The sequence below is a fragment of the Nothobranchius furzeri genome, chromosome 12 (assembly GCF_043380555.1).
Source record: "Nothobranchius furzeri strain GRZ-AD chromosome 12, NfurGRZ-RIMD1, whole genome shotgun sequence".
NCBI lineage: Eukaryota > Metazoa > Chordata > Actinopteri > Cyprinodontiformes > Nothobranchiidae > Nothobranchius > Nothobranchius furzeri.
Window position 1 is genome coordinate 54,708,445 of NC_091752.1, and position 16,331 is coordinate 54,724,775.

The window sequence follows — 16,331 nt, forward strand, 5'->3', positions numbered from 1 at the left end:
CTTCTTCTGAGATCACCAGCAGCCAAAAACATCAAACACATGCACACTCCTGTGTCTTTGCAATACTTGTCCCAAAGAACAACCCTTTTGTTCACTTCTTTGTCTTCAAATGCTGAAATAATTCCTGCTTGTGCAACGAGCCGAGTTGTAACAATCATCCATGGACCGGGTCGGATCAGAACACAGGTTAATGTCAGCTGTGGGATTGTGCGGTCCCTTTACGGGAAGGAGATGAGGGAGCTGTCTAAGATCCAGGCACAAACAGGGGGGGGGGGGGTTTACACGCACACAGCACTCCCGTTGACTTGGGGGGCCGGGCTGCGTGAGGGGCCAGCAGGAGGAAGGGGGTGGGGGCCCCGCGGAGGCTCGGCTGAGTTCCCCCTTACGCTGATGTTCTCCCATCCTCCCTGGAATTCAGATGCGACGGAGAAAAAGGTGAAGCAAACAGTTTGTCCTAAATAGGTAAAGGAGACGCAGGTGGACGGACATGGCATTCCATTTCTGCAGCCGAATGTAAAAACTGAACCCTTCTAAATGGAATACTGCCCTCCATGGAAGGAAGGAGAGCGGGAAAATAGATGAGGTGGTGGGATAAATGACTCACCCCTATCCCGTAGTCCCAGGACAGGCCTTTAGGTTGCATTGGTCCAACTCCCAGTCTGTGACAAACCACTCCAGGGATCTCCGTAGGAAAACCAGGAACACTGTCTGCGATGATCCAGACCTGTAGGTGATAAAACTCCTGTTACACGTCCTAGCTCCACCGCTCTTCCACAGACCGAGCCAGGGTGGAGGAATCTGCTCATTGATGCTAAACTCCTCATCACGCCCTGGGTAAGTGATCAACCCCCACCTCCGGTCCCCTGGTGGCTGCAGTGACACTGACCTGGTCCAGCGGTCCAACAGAGACCTTGGTGGTGTTGTTGGAGATGAGCTCCCAGCTGGAGCCTTGAGGATAGCTGGGTGTGAGGCCCTGTCTGAACCACAGGTTACCTGGAGGACATCAGAGTCGACGTTAAATCAGGATTCTCTCACCTCAAATAGGAGGTGAGATCTAACAGGACTCACTGTTCTCATCTACAGCGAAGACAGACGTCCTCCCTACAGAGAGCTGTCTGAGGGTCTGTCTCGGAGGAGAGGGGATGTGGTACCAACATTCTCCTGCAGAGGGAACAGAGTCCCTGACTCAACATGAAGTTGTATTCTCTCTTTATAGGTTAGGTCATGTGTTGGACTGACCTGCGGGGTTCTGTGGAGACACTGATCCCCTGTAGAACACGGCTCCATCCTTGGCGATGGCCCACACCTGATTGGCTCCTCCTATGGAGATGGACTTGAAGGGCTGATCTGTGCCCACGTGCAGCCAGGAGCTGCCCTGTGACAGAATCACCAAGGATCAGTGTCTCTACCGGGATGATTACGGTCTACAAATCAACAAAAAGATTTCCAGAACATTCCTCACCGCTGGATTTTGTGGAGTAACTCCCAACCGGCACAAGACGTCTCCCTTATCACTGAGGGCCCAGACGGGGACCTGATCCATCCTGCTCTGAGCCAGACACGGCATCAGGGAGACGTCACTCAGACGGATGGGCTGCACCACGGTCCACGGTCCTCTCACCGCTACCCTACACTTCCTGTGTGAAGAACTCATTAGTATTAAGCTGCTGCTGAACGGGAGTCCCCACCTACACACGTGTGTTCACCTGGCCCATCTCCTGCGCCTAACGAAGTCCTTCATCGTTTTGTGTCCGTGAAACGTCCTGCAGGATGGAAACGATTCGGATCAACAACCCAGCTTTAACATTTACGGATGTTTCTGTGATAAAAGAGACATTCCATACGTGGGAAAGTCTGCGGCATACTGCCAGCCTTCTGTGTCCGTGCCTCCGGGAACGTTGTAATCCACGGTCCACTCTGACACCTTCGACAGTAAAACTTCAACTGTAATCCTCTAAAAACCATGAAAGAAATCAAAACACCAGTTTCAACGACATCAGCATCCTTCCCCTTACCCAGGACCACTGAGGGGAGGGTGGCTGTGTGTTGCCTTTGGTGCACTCCTTCAACCCGCTCTCATCACTCCACATGGGACGGTCAGTGGGGAGCCCTCTGGAGTCATAAGAACACAAATCAATAAACAGCTGGAAACAAGATGCACTTCTAAATCATTTTGAATCTGGGAGAAACAAAAAGGTCCGACTTGTCGGTATATCCGGTCATGGGGTTCCATCTCTGATTCTCGTATACGTGGATACTCCTGACATCTGTCTGCTGCTGCAGCTGTAGGCCGTCTGCAGCAGGGAACACGCACACGCACGCACACACACACACACACACACACACACACACACACACACACACACACACACACACACACACACACACACACACACACCAGTTAACTGATTTATGCTTTTCTAATAAAAACACAAAGGTAGCAACAGCTATATGGAGCTAGGACTGGGACAACATTACATTTAACTTGTACCAAATTTTGTAATCGTAACACGTTCTGTAACTGTAACTTTGATTTTTAAGCGTGTAATTGACGTTTAGTAACACATAATTCTCATTTTAATACGTAACATTCGTTTTGTAACACGTAACTGGTTTTGTAGCATGAAATTCTTGTTATGTAACATGTAACTTTTGGTACATAACGTTTAACTTTCTTTTTGTAACTTGCAGAAAGAAATCTTTGTACAGTTGCAAATCGCAACTCTCAAAACACACGTCGCAGTCTACAGTTACAAAACTCAAGTCTGTGTACAAAACATTTTGTCCCAAATCTAGCTTCCTTCCCAAAGAACCAATGACAGGCTTTGACTTATCAGCCAATCATGTGTCTCATATATGAAATCCTACTACAGTTCAAAATGTAAGTTCTTTATTTACATCCGTTTACTTTCTCTAACAAATTACCACCATCTACTAGTAAAGAGTGAGCACGTAAGCAAGCTTGGTTGTGAACAGTACAACAGACCTCTGCCCTCTTGCCATGATTGGAAATTAATCTAAGAGTAATGATTGGCTGGTCAGAAAAAGGCTTTTCATAACGGGTAAATTTAAGTTTTGCAACTGCAGACTTGAGTTCTGTAAATGTGTGTTTTTAGAGTTGTGACTTGAAACTTGTACACTGATTTTTTCCCCCCACAAGTTACAAAATGAAAGTTTAATGTTGCGTACTGAAAATTACATGTTACAAAACAAAAATATATGTTACAAAATGAGAATTATGTGCTAAAAATTAAAGTTACATGTTACAAAAGAAAAGTTACGTTACAAAATGAGAATTACATGCTACAAAACGAAAGTTACAGTTACAAAATGTTACAAGTTACATGTAATACTGTCCCAATTCTAGCTCCATACAGTTATGGATTCTCAGCTAGATGATTAAACAAGCTGTCCAAACAGTCATTTTAGTGTTTTAGTGGAGAGGTGATAAAGCTGCAGGGGAACGTGTGTGTTACCCGCACTGGGCTCTCGCCCAAAGTTCCCGCTGTAGACCCAGGCGGTGCCGTCCCACCCGACGCCCCACACCAGCCCCAGACTGTTAGACTCTACACGGCGCAGGTGGCCAGGGACCTGGCGCCAGAACCTGCAGCATCGCACAGCGGAAGCACCCGGCGTTAGCAGTCAGCGTGAAAGATGTTATGCTAGGCGTTAGCAACAAGACTGTGAGGCAAGAGAATTAAAGGCAATGCAAAGCAGAAGAACAAATCTCCCCTGGTTTCAGTCTCACATGAGGTCACAGGTCAGAGTGTGTGCAGGAGTCTCCAGAGACACGGATGGCTCGTGGACCAGGATGTCTCCCTTTGAAGTGGTGGACCATAGGGCCTGTTTGGACGGGGCGTCGCTGATGCCTCGGCACTCACAGCAACAGTCACACAACAGGCTCAGCTGGACAGAAAAGAAGGCAGAAGGATGAGTTTTTGATGCTGTTTGACCGCTATAAGACGAAGACAGGTGTTACCCAGTCGCTCATGTCCTTCTCCGTTGCTGCTGCTAAAACCAGAGGCCATCTCTGTCTGGTCCTCTCAGCCGTGTACACTGCGAACGTGTAGTGGCAGTCCCGCTGAACCGGCACCAGCACTGTTACCTCACTGATGAACATGTGGAGGTACTGAGAGAAAGACATCAGAGAAGACACGGTTCGTCTCAGCTAGCCAACGTTACCAAACACAAAACAGCCTAAACTGAGAGTCTAGAGAAGCTACCTTCTTCTCGTCGTATTGTGTGTAATACACAAAGAAGATGCTGTCCTTCCTGCCGTCAGACTTGGTGGACTGCTCCAGAGCAACGCCCACGTCCACCCAGCGCTGGGGTTTCCAGTCTCTCCACCACCGTAGCGTGCCTTTACGCACCCACACCGACTGACGAGAGGACCAAAGGAAGGATGAGACCACATAAAAAAGGAACTCTCAGTGGAGATGAGAAGTCTTACGTTGCTTCTCTCCACAGGTTTCTTGCTGATCTCCTGTCTGCGTTCCTGCTCTTGAGGCTGTTTGCTCCAGGCTGCTGACTGAACTGGAGTCAGTGACAAGGAGCTGCTGAGAGGACCTGACCAACAAATACAGAATACATCTGAAGTGCCCAGATACAAGAGACGCTTAGAACCACCTTGGACATCAGCTACCTGTAGGACTGAGCCAGCTGATTTGAGAAGATGCATCTACGTCACATCCTCCACCAGAGATCCAAGCCCACACCGGTCCGTCCTCTTCTCCAATTCGCTGGGAGCTCTCCAGAGTCCCCAAATCATCTCCCAGGGAGCTCCCTGCTGCCTGTGAGGTCCGTGCTGCTTCTGTCCCCTCCAGGTCCACGTTCATCCAGGGGACATTGTGTCCTGCGGCTGGGGGGGTTGGAAGGACAGCAGCTCCTGGTAGCTCCTCCACATCTTCTTGTGGTATCTCAGTGATGGACGCTTGCTGCATGGGAGCTCTGTCCCGGTCAGAGACCAGGCTGTTGATGAAGCTGTCGCTAGCGGGGATGAAGGCTTTGGGGGTGTCTTTCTTGGGGACAGGGGGAGCCTCTGGTGGAGGTGCGTGTGTGTCGGCTCCTCCTAAGGGGACTATAGAGGGAGCTTCTGCCTCCAGCACCAGAGTGTCTGTAGCACTGCGCTGCGGCTCAATCTGACCCAACTCTGAATCCGAGTCGGTGCAGCATGGTACAGATCCTAGCGAGGCCTCAGTCAGCTGGCTGCTGAACTCATGGTCGTCTCTTTTAGAAATGAAACCAACAAAGACGAGGATTAGTGATCGATGTTGTCAGATGTTAACTTCTGGGTTATTCTCTAAACAGACCTGGGTGGGATAACCTGAGTGCTGCTGCCCCACTGAGCAGAAACAGGTATCCAGCCGCTTCCGCTTGGCTCGGACGGGGTCACCCCCATCCTGAAATACAAGCCCCGGTCTTCACCAACCGCCCACACCTGTCAGAAACATCACATCTGATGAAAACAGCTGCAGCTTTAATTCAGAGCTCATGTAATCTTCATTTCTGGGGCTGTTTAAGCACCTTTTGCCTGCATAAATGGATTCTTTGGAGGCCAATCGGAGGCACAGACAGGAAGCAGGCAGCTGTTACTTTATATGGCCATATACTGTAGCTCCTCACACGAGCTGTACCCACAACTGCAACCCTGAGATATGAAAAGTAGCAATACGACAGGATACGATGACGGCGGCGGCTTGGCCAGATTCTACTTAGGGAGTCTCCCATATGTCAGGCCAATGGCAATACAGTCGGAGGGATATATAAGGCTGGGGCTGGGACACGGCTGCAGCGGCTGGCTGCGCTCGTGTTGCCGACTGGAGGGGGCACGGGGGAGAGACACGCGGGGGAGGAGGTGTGAGGAATAAGTCTGCAGAGCAAGCAGTCTTCAGCAGTGAGAGGGGAGAGTTCCTACCTCCTGAAACCAGATCTGAGAGAGAGGTGAAGCAGTCAGAGCCAAAGCGCTCTCTCTCTCTCTCTCTCCAAAACTTCAGGAAAATATCCTTTTTCTATTTAAAAACAGAAAATATTTAACCACAAATATGTGTCTAGTACGGCTGCTCAATTAATGAAAAACAAAATCTGTTCCCCAACTTAATTCATCTATAACTCTCCAGAGTTCATAATGTAAGACTGCATACACTGACTGATGTCAGCAGGTGGCAGAGTTGTGCTTTTCACTTGTGACTGAATCTTATTCTAAGACAAACATTTATTTTATCACATAAAAATCTAAATAAATGACACATTAAATTATAATATTAATTAAAAATGAATAATAAAATATATACACCTTTGAGACATTAATTAAAAAAATATTAAACATCAATTAATTAAACACAATTTTTTTACTTTATTAAACACATAAGACAGCACTGCTCTAAAAGCAGAGAAGAGCTGCTACGGAAGCTTGGAGGCTTAAGCAGGAAGTCCATGAGAATAAAGATGTGTTTTGTCAGCCGGTTATCTTTCTATTACTATCTATTACTGTTATCTATTACTGTTACCTATGTATTACTATCTATTACTGTAATCTATATATTACTGTTATCTTTCTATTACTATATATTACTGTTATCTATTACTATCTATTACTGTTATCTATCTATTACTTTTATCTTTCTATTACTGTTATCCATCTATTACTATCTATTAGGGATGAGCGAGTACACCACTATCTGTATTTGTATCTGTTCAACCAACTAAATTATCTGTATCTGTATCTGTACTCTGAATGGGTGTGGCATAACCTGGAAGTGGGCGTGGTTTAACAGGAAGTGGGTGCGGTTTACATTAATATATTGTTTTAAGTCTGAAATTGATATGGATTGATCAGAAGTTGATATGTGTATTGTTTATTTGAAAACTATTTACAGAGCAGCCTCAGAATTGAGATTAAATATTTTTGATCACAATAGTAAAGGAACTATTACAGAACAAGTGTTTCAATAAAATCAGAACATTAATATTTGAGTGCATGGATTAATGCATCTGAACCATGATCTGAACTCCTGCAGTAGGAACTAGGAAATATGAAATACTAGAAGCAGACACAACTTTATGTATATTTTTATTTTAATTTGATTAAACAGATTTTTTTCTTAACGTTCTTGACATTTTCCCACACAAAGATAAACAAAACAATGTTGATTAAGGTGTGTGTGTGTGTGTGTGTGTGTGTGTGTGTGTGTGTGTGTGTGTGTGTGTGTGTGTGTGTGTGTGTGTGTGTGTGTGTGAGAGAGATAGAGGGAGAGAGAGGGAGTTAAAAAAAAATAAAAAACCCGACCGGAGCGGAGTTAGTGACTGATGCAGCACGTCAGCTCTGTCTTGTCAAAAGCACCATGTAAGTTACGAAAAAAGTAACTTTAAATATTCAACCGTAAAAGAGGCGAGCTGAAGAAAACCTAGGGAAAACTGAAGAAACGTGAGCAACAGTGAAGCAATCACAGCGAGATCCATTACGGTTTGTGTGTGTGCGTGGATGAACTGGACGGACTGAGCTCCCGGCCGGCTGCAGTTTTGTGTGTAGGGAGGGGCGGGCGCTCTATGTTACTGGCCAATCACAGAGCGTGAAGACAGTCAGTTACCCAATGAGGATTTTCCTTCAGCATGATTACAGATACTTACAAGTTTTACTCGTTTCATGTTCGTATTCGTCAACAATACTTTATCCGGCTCATCCCTACCATCTATTACTGTTATCTATCTATTACTCTTATCTATTACTATCTTTTACTGTCATCTATTACTATCTTTTACTGTTATCTATTACTATCTTTTACTGTTATCTATTACTATCTTTTACTGTTATCTATTACTATCTTTTACTGTTATCTATTACTATCTTTTACTGTTATCTATTACTATCTTTTACTGTTATCTATTACTATCTTTTACTGTTATCTATTACTATCTTTTACTGTTATCTACCTGATTTGTTTTTTATTTCTCTTTGCAGATTTCATTAGGGTTGAATTTCTGTTATTAGAAGAGAGTCTCTCTCACAGTAATACGGAGCTGAACACAAATTCTCTGCATGTAAAAAACAGAATTCTCTTAACCTGGTCATTAAGTCCAACGTCCACCATCATCATCTCCCCTCCAATGCTGATCCAGCCAGAGCCACAGGGATTGTGGGAGTTTACACCACGTCTGAACCACACCTGCACACACAGACATTCAGGTGATGCAGTGAATCGCAGCTGCGCAGAGCTCTTTGGATCTGTGCCTGTAGTTCACCTTGTAGTCCTTCGTCACCACCCAGACCACGCTGACTCCAACAGACACATGGAGAGCTTCCACTTCCTTTGAGGGGGAGTCCACCTCCACCCAGGTGGTGCCTGTCGAAGGGAGACAATGCTTGATCATTTTAAAAAGTCTCAACTAGTTTTTGTGCTGATGAGTTTTAGTACTACGAGTACTGACCAGTTGGGCTGTCCAGGCTGAGACCAGTACGAACCAACAGATTCCCATCCCACAGTAAAACCCACAGGAGGTCCCCAGGGCCAGCTGATAACTGAGCCACCTCTTTGGGCACCTCCACCTCCTCCCAGCTGCTGCCCTCTGGAACACGTGGGTGGATTCCCTCTCTGAACCACACCTGCAGGACAATCATTTCATTGCATCATCTAGAAACTGCTAACTGAAAGTAGGACGTGTTGAGTATCGTTGCTGCTAAATAAGATACTGAGATTTTTCTTTTTTAACAATTAAAACTTCAGCAGGTGTGTCTTTTACATGGAGCTATGCTGCCCTCTTGTGGTCAAAGCTTAACACTGACCTCTGCAACAAATGGTTTGTTTCCTGAAGTAAAAGTCTTTATGATGGACATAAATCGGCCTCAGGAGTTAGAGCTATCAGAACCAAGTGTCCTGTGTAACATGCGTAGGAGTAATTTGGGATGACTTGTATTATCAGGACCAGATGTAACCCAGATCAGAAGCTAGGATCAGCCCACAGGAGTAAGTAACACAGAGACAAAATGGAATAGACCGTTAGGTTGGTACCAATATAGAATATATTATGACACTTGTTTAACAATACATACACTGAATAAATAATAATAAACTAATAATAGTTGACAATTTACAGAGAATAAATTACAAATCATCATACGTCAATCCATTGTCCATTAGATAGGGTAACACATGATTGTTGGCAACTTCAAGTTTCAGCGGACCCGAGGACCCGCGAATGGGTCCTAAAGAGTGAGTTCAATGTTCGTGAGGGAGAGAGAGGGGGGATTGTGAAGGATGTGATCAGGGTAATCGCGGCTCGCTGTTGAAGTTGCTGAGGAACAGAGACTTAAAGATGGCTACAGGAGCCTCCTACCAGCCCAACAGTGGTGGAGTGAATTGATTCAGTCTGCCTGACTTGGTTCAGGAACTCAGGGATTCTGGGCTTACAGTCTAGGTTCTAGTGGGTAGCTCGCCATCCAATGAAGAAAACCTGGCCTTTTCCGTCAATCTAAAGCTAACTCCGCACTCCTTCTTATACGTCCGACAACCGGTAGTTGGCTCCTGCAGCAACTCCTTTCCCTGTGTCTCCTTACGCTTACCGATCACGTCTGGCTGTGAGCTATTTAACTTCCTGATTGACCTAGATTTGGCCACGTGACCGGCAACGTCGAAGACGTTCCGGCCACTTTATTAGAGACAAGCGGAAAAACTGAAAAAACAAAAACCCCGGACCCATCACCTGGCAACCGGGTTACACCTGACCTGTCCTTGTTGGGTCACACCCCAGAGGTACGGGTACCTCCCAGACTGGTCGCTCAGCTCCCAGCCACCACAGCTGATGTCACAGAGCGGCAGGGGCGGCTTCCTGGGATTGTCCAAAGGGATCTGCGAAGAGCAGGCCCATTATCAGATGGAGATGTTCTCACACTTGCTCCTCGATGATGGAAAGTGTTTCATAGATAAACAAAAAGAGTAAATGTAAACCTTCGCCCAAGTGCCTTGCGCTGTGTATCTCCTGTAGCGGATCCATCGTCTACGACGGACACAGGAGTTCCACTTCTTGTCGGGAGAGAAGTTAGCAGGGAAATCCACGGCATATTCCCAACCCTAAAGAGGAAGAAAGGTGAAACTGTTACGCTGAATCTAACAAGAAGCTAGAAACAGGTAAATAAATTGATTCATGTGTCTCACCCCGGTCTGGCTGGGCTCTCCTCCACAGCTCTGATCCACGTACCAGTCTCCCTCCCACTCCCAGCTCCTGGAGGGCAACTGGAAGCTGTGGAGCGGCTGTGGATTCAATCCCGTCACGTCGCTCCAGGGCCAGCGGTCGGTGGGCAACAGGACGTCCGTGAATCCGTCGACTGGGTTCCACCGCTGACACACACACACACACACACACACACACACACACACACACACACACACACACACACACACACACACCATCAGAGCTTCATTCAGCTGAGACACCCATGCTGATCATGACAGGAGGACCGTGCTGACCTGGTTCTCGTAGGTCTCCTCCCGGTAGCGGATGGGGGTCTCGCTGGGCATCATGTACAGGTAAACGTGGTGATCACAGCCGATGCCCCAGCAGCGCCCTTTACCCGAAGTGACGCGCTTCAGCTCTAGGAGCATGTCGTCAGCGCGAACCCAGCGCTGACCCGCCGTGGAGAGGCTGTACACTCTGCCGTACACATCCACGGACCACAGCAGCGTGATGGGCATGATGCTCCCTTCACACAAACACATAACTTTGGTCTCACACTTTCAGGATTCAAGCTGTTCACAGATGGAAACATTCAGCTCCCTTTTCTGCACCAGCATCTCGCTACCAGAGAATCCTACATAAACAACCTAATCTGTAAAACTGATGTCAAGCCCTGTCATTTTAGGATGGCAGCAGTCTATTCTGGCCCTTAGGACCAACTGATGTTGACTTTACAAACATAAATAAGTCAATCTGTTTTAAACTTTCTCAATATCCCTCCTTTCACTCTCTGTATATTTGCTGTGGTTATTAGACGACATGTCCTCTAGACGGCAGTGCTGAGTTCAGGCTGAACAAACCAGGGGTGTTTCTCAATGCCAAGGAACCTGGCCCTGATGTCTTGGCCCCACCCCGGTTGCCTAGGAGATACGTCAACGAGAGCCGCCAAGACGTGTTCCAATGTTCATGTTCTATCAAGGTGTGTGTTTGTTAGCCGTTTAGCTAGCTGAGCGAGGACACACCGGAGATGTCTTGTAGCCTAGCCTTGGTCAAAAATTACCCAGAATACACTGCAGTACTTTCAAAAGGACGGCGGATCAGAAGCCAGAAGCTACTTCGGAGACAAATTTCGAGTTTAAAAGTAAGTCAACTAATTTAAAATGTTTTTTTTATCCAAAGAAGTTATCTATGGTTGGTTAGTTGCTTAGTTGCAGCTTCAGGGGCTAGCGGGTAGTAACTCGCTTATATATTTAATTTAATAAACACATACACAATTTCAAAAGTAAAAGGCTCGTTATATATTTATGTTGAAACTAATACGTATAAAATATAACATTATCTCCCGTGTCACGTGATGTTATGTGACCGCCGTGGAAGCCGCGGTCACGTGATGCAAGTTTGTTCCATTTAACCGTTTTCTTTGACCAAGGAAGGACAGTGTCCTCGTACGCAAGACATCGCCTCGCAAGGCCAGGTGCCTTGACATTGAGAAACACCCCAGCTCATTCATGTCCAGTCTGCTCTTTAGAAGCTCTCTGACCCTTCGTCCAGGTGAGGAAACACCAAAGAATCGTTTATACTAACTTACGCATTTTTACAGCCTCTGATCAAACAGTTCTACCATTTCTGTCTTCCCTTTTGCTTTTGCTGACTGTCCATGACACAAAAGTCACTGTGATGCTGCTGAAACTCATCTGTTAGCTGGATTTAGGAAAGACACCCATGAAATGACCTCAGAGGATTCTGGACCTTTAGCTGCAATCCTCCTGTTTCTCTGAACTGAGGCTGTTCTTGGAGCTATCTGCAATAAATAACTTTTGCTCTTTAAAATGGTCAAAATAATCCCTGTAATGTAACACAGTGACTGATCAATTTTATTCAGTCACCATCATCAAAATTAATTCATGTAGACAGTAACATATCATACATATAAATCCATATATTTCGTAGCTCCACAAACATACATATTCACATACTTGCATATCGTATCTATTTTACTATCTACACATTTCTGATACAATCACATTAACTTTGAACATTTCATGACTGAACAGATTTAGGCAGAAGCAAAAGCTTATAATATTGCCTAACCTCCTTACTTAATCAATTTTTAATTCCCTCAATGTGACAATAACAAAATTTATAAACACAAACACATCCACCAACTTCGAATTAATAGTAATCAAAAAGTATTTTAAAAACTGAAAGCGTATTTCCTAATTTAAATTCTATTTTAGCCTCATTCCAGAATGTAACTCCCATTATAAAGATACATCTCTTAGTTTTCTGTACCATAAACATACATACACCTCTTAACTCATAATTACTCTCCCTCTTTGCAAAAAACCCCCATATTTCTATACAATATGACATGTAAGGTTGAATTAGTGAACAATAAATAAAACTTTAGCCTTAGAGTTTAGCAAGTTCTTTACTTTATATAATATTCCCACAAATGCAGAGATTTTTCCTATTTAAATAATGTTCCCAAGATAACTTAGAGTCAATCACAACACCAATTAATTTTGTTTCAGACACTTTCAATTTCAGTATTTGAAATAGTTGATTTAAAGTCCCCATCTTTTACATTTTTATTTCCAAATATCATAAAATTAGTTTTTTTTATATCCAGTGATCATTTATGGACATTTAACCAAGATTTGAGGACAATTAACTATTTTCAGCCTTTTAAAGAGTTCTTTTACATCTACAGTGACAGGTTTAATTACTTTTTCCTGTAACATCTAACCCTAACTTAAGAAAATATTCCGATTATTTTATAAAATAGTTTATTAGCTTTTTTTTCCAGAGGAAATTAAATTCTTACCAGTCAACCAATCTGTGATTTCAGTGCGATGAGGTAATAATCTCTATTTATTAATAAATTTATTTAATCATGAATCAAAAAGTTGACTTTTTATGAAGGATAAATCATTTAAATTGAGTTAGCTGTCAAGAAAAGAATATTCTACTGGGTGTCTTTGAGTAAAGGTATTCTAAAATGATCCACTTGACTGAGAAGCTTTCAGTTTTTTCCAGTAAAACAAAAATCCTGAGAATTTCACATTCATATCTAATAAAATGGTTCAACTACAAAATGCACAAAGTTCAATTTGTCAAGTTTAAGCCAACTTGTGTCAGAACTGGATGCCAATTTAAAGGTTACCTCATTGTTATGTTTTTTATTCTCAAGTGAAAAAAAAAGACTCAAAATAAATTTAAACAGTAACACTTTTTCCCCCACGTACTCCTGTTTTTCAAATATGTTTATGTGTGGTATTTCTGTGTTCTATTTTCTGCATCTGTGTGCTTTCAAAGATTAGCCATTAACCATTTGAAAGATTTAACTTCCTTTTAAAATATAAATACTAGTTATGTGAATTAAGCCAGAAGCATAATGTGCAGTATGTCTTAGCACATTATTAAATGTGTAATATCGATTTTAATAGTTTCCGAATTAGTCAAGCTGATTTTAACTTGAAAAGAAAAAGTGGAAGTTGACTTAAGTTTGAAATTTCTGACCGGAAGTACTGCTTTTATTTTGTTCCGGTTAGCTTGAAACGTGTTTTATTGACGGACACTAATCCGACACTAGACAGCCACTACGCTAAAGCTAGCCTTTATTCATTTACATTGAAGCCTTTTTTGTTGCTTTTATAAGAAATGTTTACGTATTTTATTACAGCCAAACATTCAAGCTAAACTAGTTAAACAGGGCGAAAGTATGTGGAGCTGTGTAATTTACATAGGTAGTTTTAGTGTCCTTACTAAAATTAATATTTATTTGATTAATTTTTGCTGACCCCCCCCCCCCCCCCCCCCCCCCCACACACACACACACACACACACAAACACAGGTGTTCGTGTCAAATACCTACCTGAATATTTGTATCCTATCCGCGGTTGTCAAGGGGATGGACGCGTCATGGCATCAGGTGCAACAGCCGATACCTGCCACCTCCCCGGCCCGTTCTAGGACAGCATCAGAACCAGAGCCATTAGCGGGTTTACCTCCAGCTATGCTGCATTACTGCACAAAAACTCAAATGTGCCGCAATAAGTGGGATATGCTGTTTATATCAGGCCTGTGACCCTGGAAAATCGTTACAACGCTAAATATTTACTTACACATGCGGCGAAGTCATGATCCACACCTGCAGGGAGGAAAAATAAAGCAGTCATTCACCCACACATCGGTATTTAAATTATATTCTGGAGCACAGGACTGCCCGTCCAACTCCGAGTCTACAACAGGAAATGGAGGAAAGGCGGTTCTGATTGGCTGAGGCGCGAAAGGAGCGCTGGATCTCGGTCTCTCATTGGTCTAAATCAGATGGCCCCGGTGTTTTTTTTAATCCCTTCCAAACAGATTTCAATAATTTATTCAGCGGCGGATAAATTATTTAAACCCAAGGTTGGAGTTACTTGTTCGGTTAGAGTTAATAACACCAAAGAAACAAAACTTTAAGTGACTTTATGGTCAGTGCTGGATTATGGAATGTAAAAAATAGATCTGCGCAGGACTGCATTGTTGCGTTATTTTTCTGGACAGCTCCTTCCCAGACAGGGGTTGTCTCGGGTTTGCTGTGTACTGGGACAAGGTCTAGGACATATTTTAAACCACTTGTGCTGCAGCAGAATGTTACAAGTTCAGCGCTCATGAAATAGACACCTGCTAAAGGCTGGCGACCCCAGAAAAAACATGAGATAAATTTGTCTGCTGCATCAAACTGTACAATCTTTTACAGCTGATGCAGACAAAATGTTTAGCTCAGTGCTGCAAAAAAACATAATTACTAAAAGGAAATATCTATTTTATTATCTGCATTTTGTTCAAATGATCCAAAATGTTTTAGGCGTTTCATGTTTGTCTTCCTTTTAAATTATGTTTCCTGTTAGCTGAAATAGTTTCCATATGGGAACTAACACACACACACACACACACACACACACACACACACACACACACACACACACACACACACACACACACACACACACACACACACACACACACACACACACAATGGAACAAGAGGAATTTACAGTATCATTAAACCATTTTTCCATTATGAATATCAAAATAATTTCACTTCACTTTTTCAGCTGAGAAGAGTGTCTAAACTGAAACAATCAAAACCAGGAAACGCAAACAACACACTTTATAAAATTAAACTTAAAGTGACTGTGTATTTTCTCCAGCAATAGGGGGCAGTAGATACCCAAGTCGTTGCAAGCAAGCAGTATTTTTGTGTATGAGTAAGACTTTACCAAGGGATGCCCACCAGGGTCAAAAAGGCCTGGGGAAGTGAAAACTTCAGCAAAATAAGGCACATCAGACTCCCTTTCATCACCGGCAACAAGCGAAGAGGTAAACATGTAAAACAACATTTATGAATGATGAAAGTTTTGTAACATTTGTTACAAATCAGTAAATGCCTTTTTTCCTCATGGGCTCCCGAATAAGGAAACATGGCATCTAATTTAGCATCACCCAGAGACCTAGACCTGCCCCCATGTATTTTACACCTGATTTTTTATGGTTATGTCACGAAGCTGCCAATATTTTTAAAAAACTGGGCATCATGTCATTCATTCATTTTCAACAACGTTTTGATGGATGTTTCCAGAAATGAATGGTAAAAGCTACACATTGTCTCTTTAAAAACTTACCTATAAATCGAATTAACATATAAAAAACATAATTTAACAAATATATTAAATACATATAAATATTTACAACAAAACAATAATATAATAATAATAATTATTATTATTATTTGAATTTATACACCTCAGCAATATGTTCACTAACAGTGGTGATTATTAATAGAAGATGACAGATGTGACTAGATCACCACTCATACTGGAGGTGGGTGTAATGGGTTTGGAGGTCAGACCTGGTTGAGAATCCCTAGGAATTCAGAGACGGACTGGTGTGCCGTTTGATTTAGGAAAACTCAACATCCAAACATAAATGAAATGCATCATTAAACTCTATTTTCTAAACTGGAGTTTTTCCAAAGACTATAAACAAGTAGAAATTTACCTCAGGTGACATTTTCACACAAAGGATCTTAAGGGCACCCAAAAGGCCAGGGTTTAGGATTTTTGGACAGTGAGCCAGTTGAGTTCGTTATGATTGAGCCTATTATTAAAAATAG

The 16,331-nt window shown here is 43.3% G+C and overlaps 1 protein-coding gene across 1 annotated transcript; it reads right to left on the minus strand.

Moving 5' to 3' along the window:
• Window positions 1–155: 155 nt before the first annotated feature.
• Window positions 156–14,433, minus strand: tecpr1b (tectonin beta-propeller repeat containing 1b). The gene is made up of 26 exons (XM_015945723.3): window positions 14,296–14,433; window positions 14,046–14,139; window positions 10,461–10,693; window positions 10,149–10,331; window positions 9,942–10,064; window positions 9,720–9,842; window positions 8,425–8,599; window positions 8,239–8,339; window positions 8,061–8,162; window positions 5,310–5,437; window positions 4,643–5,226; window positions 4,451–4,566; window positions 4,224–4,379; window positions 3,980–4,129; window positions 3,749–3,906; window positions 3,477–3,604; window positions 2,204–2,294; window positions 2,016–2,112; window positions 1,845–1,924; window positions 1,707–1,763; window positions 1,463–1,637; window positions 1,240–1,375; window positions 1,069–1,161; window positions 887–993; window positions 605–724; window positions 156–407 (listed from the first exon to the last, which is right to left on the minus strand). The coding sequence occupies exons 3-26, from the start codon at window positions 10,683–10,685 to the stop codon at window positions 279–281; spliced, it is 3,537 nt and encodes a 1,178-aa protein (XP_015801209.3). The 5' UTR covers window positions 10,686–10,693; window positions 14,046–14,139; window positions 14,296–14,433; the 3' UTR covers window positions 156–278.
• Between the last annotated feature and the right edge of the window lie 1,898 nt (window positions 14,434–16,331).

Bases quoted from the DNA above. Each gene is read 5' to 3' on its own strand.
- tecpr1b (XM_015945723.3), bottom strand. From the start codon at position 10,685: ATGCCCATCACGCTGCTGTGGTCCGTGGATGTGTACGGCAGAGTGTAC. The intron at 4,130-4,223 runs GTAGCTTCTCTA...TCTTTCTCTCAG, and splicing joins CACAATACGACGAGAAGAAG to TACCTCCACATGTTCATCAG. The intron at 408-604 runs GTGAGTCATTTA...TCTGAATTCCAG, and splicing joins CCTGGGACTACGGGATAGGG to GGAGGATGGGAGAACATCAG.